Source organism: Pelobates fuscus, chromosome 4, assembly GCF_036172605.1.
Source record: "Pelobates fuscus isolate aPelFus1 chromosome 4, aPelFus1.pri, whole genome shotgun sequence".
NCBI classification, from domain to species: Eukaryota; Metazoa; Chordata; class Amphibia; order Anura; family Pelobatidae; genus Pelobates; species Pelobates fuscus.
This window is the reverse complement of record NC_086320.1, coordinates 348,920,159-348,938,675: the sequence shown is the minus strand read 5'-3', so window position 1 is coordinate 348,938,675 and position 18,517 is coordinate 348,920,159. Positions and strand designations below refer to the sequence as shown.

Sequence of the window (18,517 nt, the reverse complement as noted above, 5' to 3'; positions counted from 1 at the left end):
AAATATTGTTATTTTGTTTATGTAAACATATATTGTGTTGTACGTTCATTGAAAATATGTATGGTTTAATTTATACGTTTTAAAAATGTTTCTTAATAAACTATATTCGAAAATAAAAATCAAAACCATTTCAAGGATCAATGTGTAACATTCATTGGTTAGGCATGAGACGTCAGGACATTGGTAAATAAAGGTGATATTTTCAATAATAAAAAATATTACTTACAGCTCAGGACATCTCGAATTGACTATAATAATAGCTCGGTTTTGATTCAGTGGCTGTTTGCATAGTTCTTCTAGAGACAGCAGCTTTGCTTCTGGTTTGATCTGCAGGGAGATAGCATACACTATTCCAGTACAAGATTATTCACACGGCACCAAAATATCCCTGTGAATTGGTATATGTTTTTAACATACCCGTCCGTGGTCATAAAAGCCATCGTTAATGAGGTTGTTGTAAGACAAGCATCCTTTCTGACTGTACTTCAGAGACAAATTGTTATCTAGTAGCTTGTCGTATGCCAGTTCACTAAAATGGTTTCCTCGGCTCGTTGACAGGTTCAGATCTTGGAGAATGTCCAGTGCCCTAAAACCATACAAAACTATTATAAGAATCACTTCAGGCTATTATTGGTTAAATAAACAACACATTCCAGGGACGTGAAAACCTGAGCTGGAAAATTTAGGAAAAATACCTGATCTGGAAAAATTCTTCAACTCAGCTACAGTCACAACTCGACTATCTTATCTTACATTTTACAATTCGGTTTTCAATGCACTACAAATCTGTTCTTAGTGAACAAAGCCCTTTGTCTTTGCATAGGTTAGTAAATGATGCTTTGTCCCATTTTTGTTGCAATACAAAGAAAGTTATAAACGAGGTTTAGTTATAACTTTGCTTTTAACTACAGACTTTGGTTGACAAACTTTTAAAAATAAATGATTTATTATTTTATTAATATTTTTTATTGTTTTCGTATTTGTTTGATTTGACAAGCTTTCAATGCCTTAATATAATGTAATGCTGGTACATTCACCACATGACCATTATACAAGGAGACATTAAAAAATGCAGTGAACACTGGATAAAAATGGGTATTATTACTTGGAAAAATGTCAGCACTGAAGCCTGGGTGCGCATATTCGAACCCAATGAAATTCCCATACTATTTGTTTCTACATCTTTTACTTTTTTTAGAGGCATGCATTTAATTAACAGATGAATAATCATCGATCTGTGTAGTGTATGTTAATAATTATCGTATCCACACATCTGATTACAAGTGTTAATGAAACAATCTATGCAAGCATGTGATTAACACTTTCCAGTTCATGTAAAGATTTAAAACTAATGAATGTCAAGGCTATACTGAAATATACTTTAACCATTTAAAGCAAACAGTGCTCTGCTAATCCCCTCTGTATTTCTAATGGTAACTTATACATGGAATCATTGAAAGCAAGGTCGCAAAGTCCATACTCCTATGATTTATCATTTTATTTATATGTATAATGTTATTAATGCTAGACGCCACATTGTGTATTTTATTGATATCCTCTGAAGCAACAAATATGGGGACTTTGTATCTAATTGGCAATATAATTTTATATGTGCCCAGTTAAATGTGAAGCAATGCAAAATGTGATTAAACTTACTAGCTTAACATATTGAAAAGTGTTCTCTTCTGTTTACAAAATTCCACTATAACAAGCTGTTTATTCGTTTAGATGCAAGAGTCTCTTACCCTAATTTGCACAGTTCCACGGCTGTGAGTTCGTCATTAGCACATACAGCAAGAGCCCAGCATGCATTTCTCCTGACTTCATCGTGATTGGAGGAAAGAAGTTTCACAAGAGGTTCTAATCCACCTGCGTTTCTGAACTAAGCACAACATATGCAGATTACATGCAAACCTGTAGCTTGTGGGTATTGTTTATAGTTACAGACAGAACCGGACACATTTGCTTATTATAACCCTTGATATCACTAAAGGAGAAGTGTCCTAACCACCCACAATTGAAAACAACAGCATAGAAATGAATCATGGGGGGAAAAAATGCAACGTGGAAAATTCTGTTTAATTTTGCTTTTTGCGCATTAATGGTCAAAAGCCAAGAAAGTTAATATAATGCATTACTGTTATCAACGATTAACAACATAGTCACAGTAAATATTACTTCCACAAATTAGAGTGTTACAAGAACACATTGCTTTTCTCTCCTCCCACCTACTTTACTCCACTCAGTCAATGTAACCGATAATGTTTACCTGATAGAATGTCCCTGGCTGGTATTCTAAATTATCATCATCCCCTTTTTCTTTGCTCAAACCCTGGGACCAAGTTTTGAATTTACACACTATAGTTTGGCATTTTCTTCTAACCATTATTGTGGGTTTTTTCTTAAACACCTCAGGGGGAGATCTCTTACCCTCCCTGGGATATTTATATGTCCTTTCAAAGACCACCTCCCAGACACTAAGTTTTGCCCAGAACTCGGAAGAACAGATAAGATATGGAAAGTTTCACTAGTAAGGTGATTTGATGAAATACATATTATCAGATTGTCAGATCTGAGAGTTTAGTCACATTATTTATTTTGGTGTAATAGAAATCCACTAGTGATAAAGGGATCAAAGAAAGCATATACAGCCATGGAGCTTTTTTGTGAAACGGGAGCTATAAGTGTAAACAGGCTATCTAAGTATCATAATCCCTTCATGCTGTTGTAGTGGTTATGGTGCTAGTTTCCCTTCTACATTAGCAATATCAAGTTTATCTACATTCGCATGGCATTGATTGGCCGAGCACTGCAGCCGATGCTCTCAAAGTAAATATGGACAAAATTGCTAATGCAGAAGTGTTTTTTGTCAAACTGCTTCAAAACAGTGCTCACAGTCTACTGCATTGGAGAATCAGGAAGACATAATTTTACCATAAATAAGTTAAAACAAGCATTCTACTTCTAAAAAACCTCCTGTAACAGCAGCAGCAGCAGGGTATATGTGCCAGTTTGAACCTTATGGACTTGTGTGTTTATTTTCTGGACTTAGCAAGGAAGTTACTGAAGGTAAAATATTAAATATACTGGTTTAATGAGAACAATAAATCATTAAAGGGACACTCCACTGCCCAAACACAAAATAAATAAAAATCAATGTTTAGTAGATATACCCCAAATGAAAGCTTGCATGCATATAATCATTTATTTTTGTTCAATGGGGGGTAGATCTAAAACCAGCTTGCAAAAGCTGCAGCTCTCTTGTCTGCAGCGTTTCCAAGCTCTCTCCTTCTAACCCCACCCAGAATTTCTGTCCAATCACAGACTTCCCAATGCAGCTCAATGAGAAGTCTTTGCAGGTCAGGTCCTCTGAGCAATTGCTGCCTCATTAAGCTAACAAAACCAGGAAGTAACAGGACCTGTTGTCTGCTTGAAAGCCAAGGGGGTGTAACCAGATTATTTATAAAAGTTTGAAATTTCTATTGAAATCTGCACTTTTTGCAAAATGAAAAAGAGAGGACACACTCTTCACACATAAAGTTTTTCAGCAAGGTAAAGTTGTTATGGGGTCCGGGGTATCCCTTTAACATTTTTCAGATAAAACAGATCTGAGAACAATACAGTGACTCCCTGTGGAAAAAGTTACTATAGGTATACAATATATCAAATATATAAACATATAACAATGAAAGTAAATATCACCGTGAACCACAAAATTAGGGAACATAGAAGATGATAGCAGCAAAGGAACAGAAGAAGACAGCAGGGAAGAGTTGGAGAGAAGGTATGAGCACAAACAATGTTTAATGTGTAAGCTAGCTTGTATTCATTGACATTTCCTTACCTCTGTTCTTGAGTCTCCATCACATGCAAATGCTGCAACAGTGAGGGTAGCTTTGCTGAGCACCATATTGTTAGCAGAGCGCAAAGGTTCGACAAGAGCATGCATTACACCATGGGTTTGAATAATGGATCGTAGAGGTTCCTGGGTAGCCATATTAATTAGTACAGTACACGCGTTTGTTACAGGGTCTTCTTTTTTATCCGACAGAAGATTAATCAAGGCATTAACACCATCTGCTTCTGCTACAGCTCTAATTAAAAGAAGGAAAAAAATTCTTTAGGTGATAATTAAAAAGTTTCAGCAAAACCAATCACAGATAAAACCGATCACAGATAAAACCATATATACAGTAACTAGAAGATGTTGAAGACCTCAGACCATGAATTTCCCTTTGAAGAAAAGCAATGTAACGTATGAGGGTGTAATTTTTAAGTTTGTTTAAAGCATAGTTTCTCTTTGTTCATTTTTAAAGCAGTAATATATATATTTGTAAACTGCACGTGTGAAGTTGATTTGGGGATTGATTGCATCTTTGTGTGATTAAACTAACGGACAGTTAATGAGATCTAGAATACAAACCATTTATTTCCAAATAGAAATGGGTTAACAGTATGAGTCCAAATTACATTTCTAGACTTAAACGTTTGATTGCGGCTTTAAATAAATGAAATATCGCATTATGACCAATAGATGGCAGTAAAGTTCTAACAAAAAAATGAAAGACAACTTTAAAGAAATGCATTTTATTAAACCAGTCGTGGTTGTAATTTTTGCCATTAGATCCACTTAATCTATACTAATAAGTAGTATTTAAAACAGACTATTTATAAAATATAAGTCCTTCATATACGGCTTTACATAATTCTCTAGCTGCCCTAACTTTCCACATACCACAGTTATGCGGCTTAAAACTCTCCCAACATTATAAAAAGGAACACTCTAATCCAGTATTTCTTTTTAATTAAACCTCATTTTTTTGGAAGCGTGTGGCAAAGTATACGGTAAAATAATTATTAATGGAACCCACCAAACTCCGTAACCTTTACAACATGGTGCAGTGGTCATGATCACAGGAGTGCATTGACGCTCCCTCCTCCATTGTAAAGAGTTAATCTGTTTTAGAAAGTTCTTTAGCACCTCTCCCTCCACCACAACCTACACAATCTGAGTTAAGAGTCATCTCATCATTCTCAGCCAATGAACTAAGCCTTGCACCATCAGGCTTAGCTCAGACAGAGAGCTTCTAGCTCTCACTAAGGTTGTAGTGGACCCCAGGTAATATGTTGTAGTTATTATGCTTCTTTGAGTATTCGTTTAAAGGGAGAGGAAAAGGTTAAATGCATGACTAGCATAGAGTCATGTACCCAACCATTACAATTACAATAGTGCAGCACAGTACAATAGATAAACCAAGACAAACTATTAATTCTGACAAAACCACATTTAACAGGAACAGCCGATGGAGCAGGGCCCAGCCGAAATGAACAGTACGTTTACCTTTTACGTTTTCGATGAACACAACCAAACAGTGACTGACAAGACTGATTAATTGATATTGTTGTGAATGCTGATCATATTCATATCTATGTGTTACAAAACACAATAAAGGAGGAATCAACACAATAAAGGAGGAGACCATATTTAAAATAAGAAAAACTACCACAACAAGAGGACATAGTCTTAAATTAGAGGGGCAAAGGTTTAAAAATAATATCAGGAAGTATTACTTTACTGAGAGGGTAGTGGATGCATGGAATAGCCTTCCAGCTGAAGTGGTAGAGGTTAACACAGTAAAGGAGTTTAAGCATGCGTGGGATAGGCATAAGGCTATCCTAACTATAAGATAAGGCCAGGGACTAATGAAAGTATTTGGAAAATTGGGCAGACTAGATGGACCCTGCCGTCACATTCTATGTTTCTAAAACCATCTATAACCTATAGAGAACTAATATACTCAGTTAATGTTTATTCACAAATTGTGGTCCAAAATTAACCTATTCCGAAGGTAGGGGTGAAACAACAGAACGATGAACAAATACAGCAAGGTCTAATGTTAACTTTCAGTGAGACAAAAGGGATATCTAAGAAAGGGTCAGGATGCCACAGATAGTGTGTAGTCGATAAAGTGGGATCTCTAGCAAACATTGACAATGGCTGGAGCTTCAGCAAGGTTCCATTTCAAATTGTAAGCTAATTTACCCACAATCCATCAGTCAAAAGAATCACACAAACTGCAGACGTCATGGGCAAAGTAGGACAGAATGGCTGCCTCCAGATATCGAGATCCGGTGCAATGATAAAAAGATAATAAATATAAATTAAGGCAAGTGGGGCTTATAATCATTAAGATAAAATAAAATATGCATAAGGGACGGAAAACTGAAAGAAAAAAAGAATCACGATAGTGCCACTTTATTAAGAGCTAGTTACAGCAGCAGTTTCATGAGAAACCAGATTAAGTCAATAAATTAAGTAATTCCACACCAATAAAACTCTGGAAAATAAAAAACTGTGTCAGTTGCACTAAAACACATGACACTACCATACGAAGGAAGGCAAAATGACCAGATATATTTCTCATGAGAGAATTCCATCAAACTTGTTAAAGAGATAAGAATCTAGCTCTCGATGAGATGGTAAGAAGACCTAATTGCATTGGCTGAAAGTATGATAACGGCAATAATTTGTGATAAAGGTCGCTTTAACTGTTTGTTTGTTTTTCCAGGCAGGGTTAATCACTAAATAGTGAATTGTCACGAAATGTAAAATTGTAGATCAAAATTCCCCAATTGGAAAAATTCTCCAAATCATCTGTTCTTCCAGTTTGGGTAATTTAGCCCATCTTACCTTTCCCTTCCCAATCCAGCACTGGAGGAACAAAAAATGTATCATCTGGGTCTCTGTTCAGGCCCTTTGCATGGAGCACAGGGGTAGTAAAAGCCCACCCACCATTGCTGTCAGAAATTTTGAAAGAAAAGTATACCATAAAATCTCTCTGCAAAGGATGAATGAATAAATGCAAAACATTTACATAATTAAAAAAATGTACCCATGAACAGTAATCAACACATGTAATTGCAGATATGTTTTTGAATTATGTTCCAGCTATTCATTCCATGTGTCCAATAATTGTTATGCAATTTTTTCAATTAAAAAAAGTTAAAGAGGCAGATGAGGATGACAGGGATTACTCATTCAGTTAGACAAGGAGCTTGATTTTAATTATGTGACATTAATATGAAAGCAGACAATTATATGAAACAGAAAAATGCATTATACTATCTCAGACTCTGCTTAAAGCAAGGTATAACCCGATAACAGTGAGATATCTTTTAACACTTTAGAATAAGTTTTGAGAAAGGGTTTTGGTATCCAGCTCTGAAAGGGTTAAACAATTTGCCATCATTTCTCCTTATACAGGTGCTCCCTTACCTGGCATTGTTTGGATATGCAGTGGTGAGATTGGCCAAGGCAAACGCTGCTGCCTCCTTAACTCCGTCATTTTCTCGGTTCAACAAAGCAACTATCTGAGATATCCCTATTGGAAACAGATTTAAAGATACATTGGGTGGTGTCTGAGTAGCAAATTTAGGACATAACGAAACTAAAAACTATGCGGCTGAACCTACACTTAGATTTCCCAAATGTGCCCATGTTTGTCTTTATTAAAACAACTGAGAGCAGGCACACAATGTCAAACACCCACATCAATGCACCCATGTTGTCTCTCCCAAAAGCAGTAAATCATGAGAAATTAATTTTATGGGTCTCAGATATGCTGCAGGTGCAGACGGACCCATTCAAGTTTAAACCCTTGAGCTATAACTTATATTTAACTTTAAAAGGTTTGGGGATTTAACTCTCAAGTGACCATACATTGTGTTTGCTGGGCATACATTTACATGAGCAACTTAAAAGTACATGTAGGCACCCAGACCACTTAATCTCAATGACGTGTTCTGGGTGCAGAGCCTCTGTCATTTTAGCTCTGCAATGTGCACCATTGTAGATACAACAATGTTTTTACTGCAGAGCCAAACACAACTCTAGCTGTTCTGCTGACAGCCACTAGAGGTGCTGACGAGGCTAGTCAGACTTGTTACTCACATGTCACCTCCTCTAAATGCTTCTCATAGAAAGCGTGGTCTTCTTGTTCCCAATGCTCCTTTATGAGAAGCATTGGAGTCGACAAATAAGCAACACCTGCCAGATGATGTTGCAGGAGGAGGGGCTGGCGGCTGCACTGAGTGAGTCTCAGCGCTGGAAAAATAGTAGGTTTAAACCATTTCTCCACCTTTTTTTAATATTCAATTTAATATTCTTAACACTATAATGTTCCTTTAGCTTAGAAAAGCAAAGTACTGAACAATTCATTGCACACTGCACAAATAATTACACAGCCTGATCTTGCCCTTTTTTTAGGCAAAAAGATAACCCCAAACCTGGATTGAAAAGTTGGGGTTGAGTTGTGGTAACATGACAAGTGACTCGAAAAAATAATAATACAAAAACAGACCTGATGTGGAGATTTTGTCAAACTGAGCCTCAGGTTTGAAAGTCAGTTCTCAAGTTACTTGTGTTGTTAGTGAACATACCGAATTGTTTTGGGGTGTTTTCTGTCAATTTCAGAGAAAACCTGGAAATTACCATAGACTAAACATTGAACTCTGTAGGCTAAAAATGCTAACAATACGTAAGATCAGCAATTTTGGGCACAAACTTGGATTAATAAGGGATTGATCAAAGAAATAAAAATTCAAGAGACAACCTTGTGAGTTTTACTGCAATAATTCAAATTTCCCAGAGCTGCACAATTTAGGGTACACCATGTTGGCAACTCCATTGCTTCAACATTCAGTATGTATTTCATTCCCGAACCCTATCTGGACTTGAATAAAGAGAGACCTGCGTAGATAATACTGGATTTTCTCAGACCCATGCTGGACTACACTTTCATTGTCCTAATGATGCACCTGACTCTAGTGATGTTTTCAATGCCTCGAGTGTATGTTCTAGTTCTCTACCTTTATTGTAATCTATTTATGCATATACACACACACACACTTTGATATTTACACATACACACATGCCAGATGTGTGTTTCTGTGTGCATAGATATGCAGGTGCTCAATTTTTTCCCCAACCAATTTAGAGGATAACATCGGGGACAGCCATATTGTTCATTACTTATCATTTATTTTTATTTTCGACTTGGTAAACCTTTGTGTTTCTAGCACGAATTATCTTTACTGACGTGTGGGACGTGCCATTCTCATATTGTAGAATATGTAAGTTCAGTATTAACGATACTAGTAATGCATGCCGCTAACCGTTTCTATTCAAGATCTCTTTGCTCGCCATGTTTTCACACATAACAGAAATAGCGAGTAGAGCTGCAGCCTTGACACCGTCGTTCTCATTGGCCAGCATCTTGACCAGAGATGTTTCAGCTTCTTGTTCATGGAAGAATCTCCTAATCTCATCTAGGGAGCAAAGACAAACAACAGATATCAAAAGATAACAGTTCCATATTTTTATTTATAATTATGCACTGTTCATTTTGTCTGTTGCACCCTTCCTTATTTAATTTACCTTATGACATGCTGTAACACGGTGAAATTATCTTCGTGCATCTTATCATAGCTATCTCATACTCACCTAATAATGCAAGTTGTTTATGAGTATTTTTTTGTTTGTTTTTACATAGCACTTGCTCTTGAGATAACTTACATGACATCTTAAACAATGTAAAACGAGGCATTATTATTTTGTATACACAATGCGATATTCTGTCTATGAACGACTGGTCTGATGTATACCAGCTTTTATTGTGATGCATTTTTCCTTTGTGTCTCAATAAATATTCTGGTGTTTATTCCAAAATGGAATTTTACTCCTATTTATAAAGTGACATATAACCTTTGTAGAAAGTGGTTATGGTCCATTCTGGTTTTTATATTAGTGATGCATTCATAAGTATATTCAAAACTAACACATTTATTAATAATTACAAAATTCACAGGATGTTAAGCTTCTACAGTAGAATCTCACCACATCAGGAGGTGATTCAGCTCATTTAAGAAGGGCAGTCTTATATCTGGAAATTACACCATTGGATAAAACATTTAAAGAATCTACTTTTAACATATTTTTTTTCATGTGATGCTCTACTTGCTTTGAAATTTATATTAACCCCTTAAGGACCAGCCTGTTTTGGCCATGTTGTACGTTAAGGACCGGAGCAGTTTTAACACTTTTGTGGTGTTTGTGTTTAGCTGTAATTTTCCTCTCTCTCATTTACTGTTCCCATACAAGTTATATATTGTTTTTTTCAGGACAAGAAGGGCTTTCTTTACATACCATTATTTGTATATTTTACTTTACAAAAAATAATAAAATATGGTGAAAAATAAATTTTAAAAAAAACATGTTTTTGGACTTTTAATTGAACGATCTTTTACTTATCTACAAAAGCTAATGAAAAAACTGCTAAATAGATTCAAAATTTTGTCCTGAGTTTAAAAACACTGAGTGTTTACATGCTTTTTTGTTGCATGCTATAGGGCTATAAGTACAAGTAGGAAATTGCTGTTTCAATATATATATATATATTTTTTTTAATTTAGTGACATTGTAACACTATTATGTGTCATAAATCTATGAATCACACTCCACATGTACATATTTTTTTAAAGTAGACAACCCATGGTATTCAATATGGGGTATGTCCAGTCTTTTTTAGTGGCCACTTAGTCACAAACACTGGCCAAAGTTAGCATTTATATTTGTTTGTATGTTAAAAATGCAAAAAACGCTAACTTTGGCCAGTGTTTGTGACTAAGTGGCTACTTTAAAAGGCTGAACATACCCCATTTGCAATATCCTTGGTTGTCTTCTTTTGCAAATGGTATGCCATCATGGGGGTAATTCTCATTCCTGGGCTACCATACACTCTCAAAGGCAACATAATCAATCTGACAAATGTAAAAAAAAATGTAAAAAAAAAAAAGAAAAGTAAAATCAAGCCTTATATTTGACCTTGTAACTTTCAAAAACACTATAAAACCTCTACATGTGGGGTACTGTCATACTCGGGAAAATTCGCTGAACACAAATATTAGTGTTTCAGAACAGTAAAACGTATCACAGCATAAATATCATCAGTGAAAGTGCCGTTTGTATGTGAAAAATTCAAAAAACTTCACTTTCACTGACAATATCATAGCTGTGATATGTTTTACTGTTTTGAAAGACTAATATTTGTGTTCAGTGAAGTCTCCCGAGTAAAACAGTACCCCCCATGTACAGGTTTTAGGGTGTCATAGAGTTACAGGGTTAAACACAGTGCTAGCAAATTAAATTCTCTGGACTTTCGGCCTGGGTTGTTGTCAGGCATGTCCCTCAAATTGCAATCAATAAAATTACTTAATTATTTAAAAAATATTACATAAATATGCACGTAGAATTTAAATATATATCCATATTTATATATTTGAAGTCTATGTGTATATTTCTGAAATTATTTATGTCATTATGTATATGGACATATGTATATTTCGTATTATTTATACATAGATACATATATCTTATACCGTATATACTCGAGTATAAGACGAGTTTTTCAGCACATTTTTTGTGCTGAAAAACACTCACTCGTCTTATACTCGAGTCAGTTGTCTGTATTATGGCTATTTTCATTGCCATAATACAGACAAGGACCGGGGGCTGTCAGGAAGCTGTAACTTACCTTCACCGCAGCTCCTGTCAGCTCCCTTCTCTCTCCTCCGTCCGTGCAGCTCCCAGGTCAGCTTCCTCTGCAACTCTTGCGAGAGCCGCGGGGTCAGAGCGTTGCCACGGGTTACCGTGGCAACGCTCCGCGCGGCCGCGAGAGTTGCAGAGGAAGCTAACCTGGGAGCTGCACGGACGGAGGAGAGAGAAGGGAGCTGACAGGAGCTGCGGTGAAGGTAAGTTACAGCTTCCTGACAGCCCCCCTCCTACAGCCCATCCACTGGACCACCAGGGAGTGAGAGCCCCCCTCCCTGGCCAGCTAACAAGCAGGGAGGGGGGACGAAAAAAAAATAATAATAATAATAATAAAAAAAAATAATAATAATAAAAAAAATAATAACAACATTAAAAAATATATATATTACAATAATAATTAAATAATAATAATTAATAAAATGCCCACCCCCACCAATGCTCTGCACTCACACACACACACACACTGCTACACGCACTGCATTCATTATATACACACACTGCATTCATACATACACACTGCATTCATTATATACACACTGCACTCACACACTGCATACACACTGCACTCATATACACACACTGCACTCATATACACGCGCTGCACTCATATACACGCGCTGCACTCATATACACGCGCTGCACTCCATTCATTATATACACACTGCATTCATACACACACTGCATACACACACAGAATTCATATACACACTGCATTCATACACACACACACTGCATTCATTATATACACACACTGTAAATAAATATTCAGTTAATATAACTTTTTTAGGATCTAATTTTATTTAGAAATTTACCAGTAGCTGCTGCATTTTCCACCCTAGTCTTATACTCGAGTCAATAAGTTTTCCCAGTTTTTTGGGGTAAAATTAGGGGCCTCGGCTTATATTCGGGTCGGCTTATATACGGTAAGTGTATTTTGATATAAATATATATATATATTAATATCAAAATACCGTGTATATATATATATATATATATATAAAATTTTTAAAAAAATTATTTTAAAATTTAATTTATTTTTATTTACTTATTATTTGAATTTTATAATAGTATATATATACACAATATATATAGTTATTATATATATTATATATATATACACACACACGGTGTCAGAAAAAAAAATTGGAGAGGAACAGCGCTACAGTAAGTACGTTTAATTTTACCTTTTACTGCTATTTTTTATACGGTAAACACTATGGGCCCTCTCTTGTGATTTTATTTTCATAAGACCGGCACTGCAAGCATCGCTAGAAGGATATCCTACATGTGGGGAGTTTAAATACCACTGTATGCTGTTTTACTCAGAGCTGGTTATAGCTCTCCCAACTGTAAGTTGGCACTCTTAGGACCTCAGTGTTGTCTGTTGTTGCAGTTAACCTACGTTATTGCACCATTGGGTTTTTCCCCCTTATATGTATTTTATATGCTGACGCTTATCTGGAATGCTGTAAGAAGTCTTGAGGATACACCTCCAAGTGTCCAGTTATATCCTACATGTGGGGAGTATTACATACCACTGTATGCTGTTTTACCTTTTCTATGTTGTTCGTGATCCAGCATTCCTAAAACGGTTTTGCACTATTGGTCTCTATTTTTGCTTTTGTATTTCATATTTACCACTGAGGATTCAAAGCAAGAACTGAAGAATATACACTCCAGGTCTTCGCTGAACTTTAAGAGACTCTTTATATTCTTTTTGTTTATTATCTCTCATTGTCCTACTTAGCGCACCCTGTATTTGTTGTATCTTGTTCTATACACACACACACACACGTGTGTAATTTAATTATACGTGTATTTTTATATTAATATATCTATATATAAATATAAAAATACACTAAGTATGACGTTATATATATGAAAAAAAATAATAATAAAAAAATATATATATACACATACACACACATATATTATTTTTTTTACACTTATTGATTTTATTTAACTTTATTTTTGATTTTACAGATGCAGGGAGACTGCCTGTCAGCACCGACAGTCCCCCTGCAGGCAGATACACAGGCACCTATTGCGGCCATGTGATCGAGCGATCATGTGGCCGCGGGGTCCTAATCTGCCGCGGGGAGACGGTCTGGGCAGACAGGCAGTCCCCCCAGACCGGGTGAAACGCTGATCGCCACTGGGGGAACGACGGCGATCAGGTAAGTACTCCAAGACCGTTATGATGGTTCAGGACCATCATCGGTCCTCAAGGGGTTAAAGATTTAGCAGATTACATAACACGCCAGTTCATTCCAGGCAAACCATCCAAGGCAAGCATTGCAAACAAACAGGAGAAATAGAAACAAAATGTTGTTTTAAAAAAAGGGTCTAAAATACTAAAAGTGGGGCTATGACCATAGAAACCAATGGAACCAGCAGGCACACAACATTGTTGACTCCTCCCCCTTTTACACTTTTTGTTTTTAACCACTTTGATAAATAACCCCAATTGTTTAAAGTCTTCTCTTCTATATATGCTTTCTCTATGCTGACTGCCAGGAGTTAAGGACAGCTAAGATAACTACATGAAGTTATAGGATAAAGAGGTGTGGATTTCTACAGTTAATTAAATTTTGGGGGGGAGCCAGCCATGGGACCCTTGGAGTGCCTTCTTTGCATCTCCCTGAGGTTTCAGAGAGGCCCAATGTAACTGTCAGACGGGTAAGGATGCCGGTATCCCGTTTTGCACAAAACTGCATCCTCACGGAGATATCCTGCAACCTCTCCCCCCTCTGGACTGGTGTGGGTTATCCCGGTCCCCACTGGCTTACAATGCACATCAGCATTAATCTCTACTACGCTACCTGCTAAAACTCTGACCGGAGCTTGTTTTACCAAGATGGCAACTACACTTCTTCCTCATGGACACAATCCTATGCAACCCAAGAAGGAATATCATGAGGTGACAGGGGGAGATTGATTGCTTCTGGGCCTCTTTGGAGGCGCGTCAGGTAGCCATGTCGCTTCAACCTCAAGTATGTGATTGGAGGAGTGGGATCCAGGGAGTGAGTGGGCCTCCTTCTGGCAAACAGCCTTCTCAAATGCAAATCCCTACTATTACTAGTCCACCTGTGCCAAGGTCATCAAGGGTGAGACCCCACCACATTGTCCACATGGACAGAAGGCTGACCACAGCCAGCAGTTACACACCATCAGGGTCTTCTGTTACTCCCCACCAGGGAAGGACTTTGACTCTATGAGCCCCCGAGTTCATGGTTTCGAAGATGCGGGCCAGGATACAGGCTTTTGGTTGGAGGGATGCCCTGACTCGTACCTGTGGTGGCACTACCTTCAACAACCTGTGCACACATGTGCTTTGCAATTTTGGGAATTGGCTAAAAACAGCTCTACTAATCGGGCAGCCTAACAGCTACTTTTGTGGGGTCTACCCACAATTAGTGGATGCTACCCTAATTATCTAGCCTTCTTGAGTCCTTACATGCTTAATTAAGCATTGTTTGCATTGCAGTTGTTTATTTTACTACCGTTTCAGTACATTGTTCTCAGTTTTAGATAGCAGGGAGCAGTGTCACGATAGTGAGCTTGGATCCAGTGGCCTTCCTAATTTGTTAAACACATGTCTATCTATAGAACACACAGTATAGAGAGCAAGATAAAGATAATATAGTGAACTTTCTAGGACAATGCCCCAAACTCAGTTGTCCACAAGATTAAATGGAAAAAGCTGCTAAATACAAATAAAAACCTTCCCAAATTTTAAAACATCCTATAGAACAAAAATTAAAACAAATCATGTATCAGCGCTTAGTGAATTTACCCCTATTTATAACATAGGGTTCAACACAGAAAATATCTATTAATAAAGAGTTTTCATTCCAGTCTTATTAGAGGGCACTTTTAAAAGTCCACAGGGATAAGTTGCTGTAACAGTAGTATGTCAAATCTGTGTCTTTGTACGTATACAAACCTTAAAATAGAAAAGATACTGACATAACGTAAAAATGTAACAACTTTATTTCCCATATAAAAAGACCCCCATAGGAGAAACTCTTACAATAAAATGTTGTGAAGCTTATCTCTAAGTTCCACAGTAAAAGCAAAGTTCAAACAGAGTGTCAATGGAAGGATTTGAATGTTACCGCTCCGTGGATACTGCTTATTCAGAACCGGTCCTGTGCACAAAGATCGGTCCTCTCCAGGAGCGCCGGCTTCCAGATACTGCGGTGATCGTTGCAAAATTCAAAAGTCCCGCCAAAAAACATGATCTACGCGTTTCGTTCGTTACATTGAGCTTTTTCAAGATGAAGTGTTAAGGGGGACAGTAGGTGTATATAAGTGCCTCTTAATTAACGGATCAATTAATTTTTGTTAAGGATCTTGTAGTTCCGTAATAAAACTTTAGTAGTGACTTTTAAACGTTATTTTATCCAAGTGCTATATTCAGATAATAGTCCTAGATAAATGTATGTTCAAATCCAGTCAATTACTACACTTAGTTACAAACTAGCAGTCTTATCGTATCTGATGAAAGTATGCCATTTAAGGCTGTTCTATAGTAAGACAAATCTTTTTCCATTCACTATTGCATGCTGATTAGATTAACTAGTTTCACATTCCATATTTAACAAATATATTAAAATTATAAACAATGATATTCCTTGCTTAAAATTAAAGGATTATACTAAGATCCATCTGGTAATTCACATTTATAAATGTATGTACAAATGACACATTCCATTATATAAAAAACGGACTTTGCTTTAACAAATATAAAAATTAGTAATTATAGGCAATGATACTCTTTGCTTGAAATTAAGAGATTATACTAAGAGCCATCTGATAATTCACATTTATAAATGTATGTACAGATGACACATGTTAAAAATAGGGGTAAATTCACTAAGCGCTGATACATGTCTATTTATGCCTCGCTACTTACATACCTAATTTCTGTTCTCTTCCTAAGCCAAGAGTGTTGGTATTCTCATTTACTATACAAAGCATTGAAGGATTCATTTTATGATACATCTCTGCCTTTTTATTGTCATTTATACTCTTGAGAAATGTCTAAGTAAGCTTGTTTGTTATGCTACGCACTAGTGACATGAAAAATAAAGAATATAAAAAATATATTATTATTATTTTATTATTATATAGCGCTGTGCAATGGGTGGACTAACAGACATGTAATTGTAACCAGGACAACTGGATGTACAGGAACAGTTTTATATATATATATATATGCACACATTTTTATCCCTCACACATATATGTGTGTTAAATATAGGGGAAATAAAACATATTATGCAGGCTTGTTAATGTCTAACTGATTTGATGTTTAGTGGTTATAGTACTTTGACTGTCCTAACGTTCTATAACTTTGCCAGGCTCGCTCATATAACCAGTGCTTTATTGCTACAACAGTGGTACTGCATTTTAGTTGCCAGATTTCTGCTGTAGAAATATTGTCTGAACTACAACTAGCAAAAAAACAAATTGTGACATCGTGTACAGCAATGTTTTTGGCGCTAAAAGGGAAACAAAGCAGGTTAAAATGAATGGGTAAATGAAATAGCTCAGCTTACAAAATGGAGAAAAACACCCAGCATAACTAACTGGATCAGCCATCATATGGTACTGTATGTGGGTGAGTTTGGAGCTGCTCTTGCCACTTTGGAAGTTTTTTCTCAGTTGCAGCAATAAGAATTCACTTTCAAATCACCTCTGGAATAATTATCCACTCGGCTAGAGGCTAATTAGTAAAACTACAGCCCACCACTGCTTGACAGCAGGCAATGATAAATCTGAGGGTGGCTGTTTATTTAACTGTCCAAGCTTTTAATCTAAAGGCAGGAATCACAAACAATGGAATTTAACAAAAACAGCCATAGGCAATAGGTAACTAGCATGTTCTTATTCACTGGATATAGTGTTTAAAGGAAATATAATTAGATTGTTTTGTAAAATTATTCTATTTGAAATCACCAAATGTATACAACATTTACAACAATGTAGTATACTTAAGAATATGTATCCTATTATATTTTATCTATATTATTTCCATTATATGTGAGTGCATTTATATCCTATTTTATCTAACTTATTCAGATATACTGCACTATAGTATGTGTGTTTTTATTCTATATACCCTAGATCACTTACTGGGACCAAGATACAACAGAATCCATAAGCGGGGATTGTCACACTCACACACACATACAAGTGGAGCTCTTCACAGCTCCGTCCATTTGAAAGTGTATCTCCTTTTTATTCTTCCCCTGCCGCAAGCATGTCAAACTTGCGGCCCATAGCCTGCATGCGGCCCACCTGCCCTGGGGCCGCTTTGTGCTGTGGCTGTGATCAGCCACAAGACAGGAAAGATCTTTCCTCTCTAATTCTTGTCTTCCCTCCCACTGCCGATCGTGTGCTACTGCGGCCACAAGAGGGCACAGTGTCGTCTGTCTGTAGAGCAGGCCAGCCACTACCCCTTCCCTCCTGGTCGCAGTGCCAAAGGAGCATCTGGCCTGCTTAAGCAGAGCTGAAACTGGAAGACAGGCGGCTCATCTTAAGGTAGGAGAAGAGGGGCTTGAGGACCTTGCTGTGTAGTGTATTAAATTGGGGAGGGGAGGCAGTGTATTCATTTTAATGAGGGAGGGGGCAGTGTATTAATTTGGGGGTGACAGGAGCAATGTATTCATTTTGGGGAGAGAGGGGGGCCAGTGTATTAAATTAGGAAAAGGAGGGGGCCGAGTATTAGAGTGGTGGGAGGGGGAGGCAGTGTATTAGAGTGGTGGCGGTGTGGTAAATTGGGGGAAGGGCAGTGTATTAATTTGGGGGAAGGTGAGGGCAGTGTATTAGAGTGGTGAAAGGGGGGCAGCAAGTTAAATTGGTGGAGGGGAGGACATCTATTAAGTTGGGGGAGGGAGGACA

The 18,517-nt window shown here is 37.0% G+C and overlaps 1 protein-coding gene across 3 annotated transcripts in view; it reads right to left on the bottom strand.

The window, feature by feature from the left end:
- Positions 1–18,517, bottom strand: part of ARMC3 (armadillo repeat containing 3) — an 89,392-nt gene that overhangs the window by 15,899 nt on the left and 54,976 nt on the right. For all 3 annotated transcript variants that reach the window (XM_063450784.1, XM_063450786.1, XM_063450785.1), the window contains 6 exons: positions 9,175–9,327; positions 7,277–7,382; positions 3,845–4,094; positions 1,746–1,882; positions 418–586; positions 227–327 (listed from right to left, as the gene is read on the bottom strand). In XM_063450784.1, the coding sequence (XP_063306854.1) occupies positions 227–327; positions 418–586; positions 1,746–1,882; positions 3,845–4,094; positions 7,277–7,382; positions 9,175–9,327 (916 nt within the window). The remainder of the gene's footprint in view (positions 1–226; positions 328–417; positions 587–1,745; positions 1,883–3,844; positions 4,095–7,276; positions 7,383–9,174; positions 9,328–18,517) is intronic.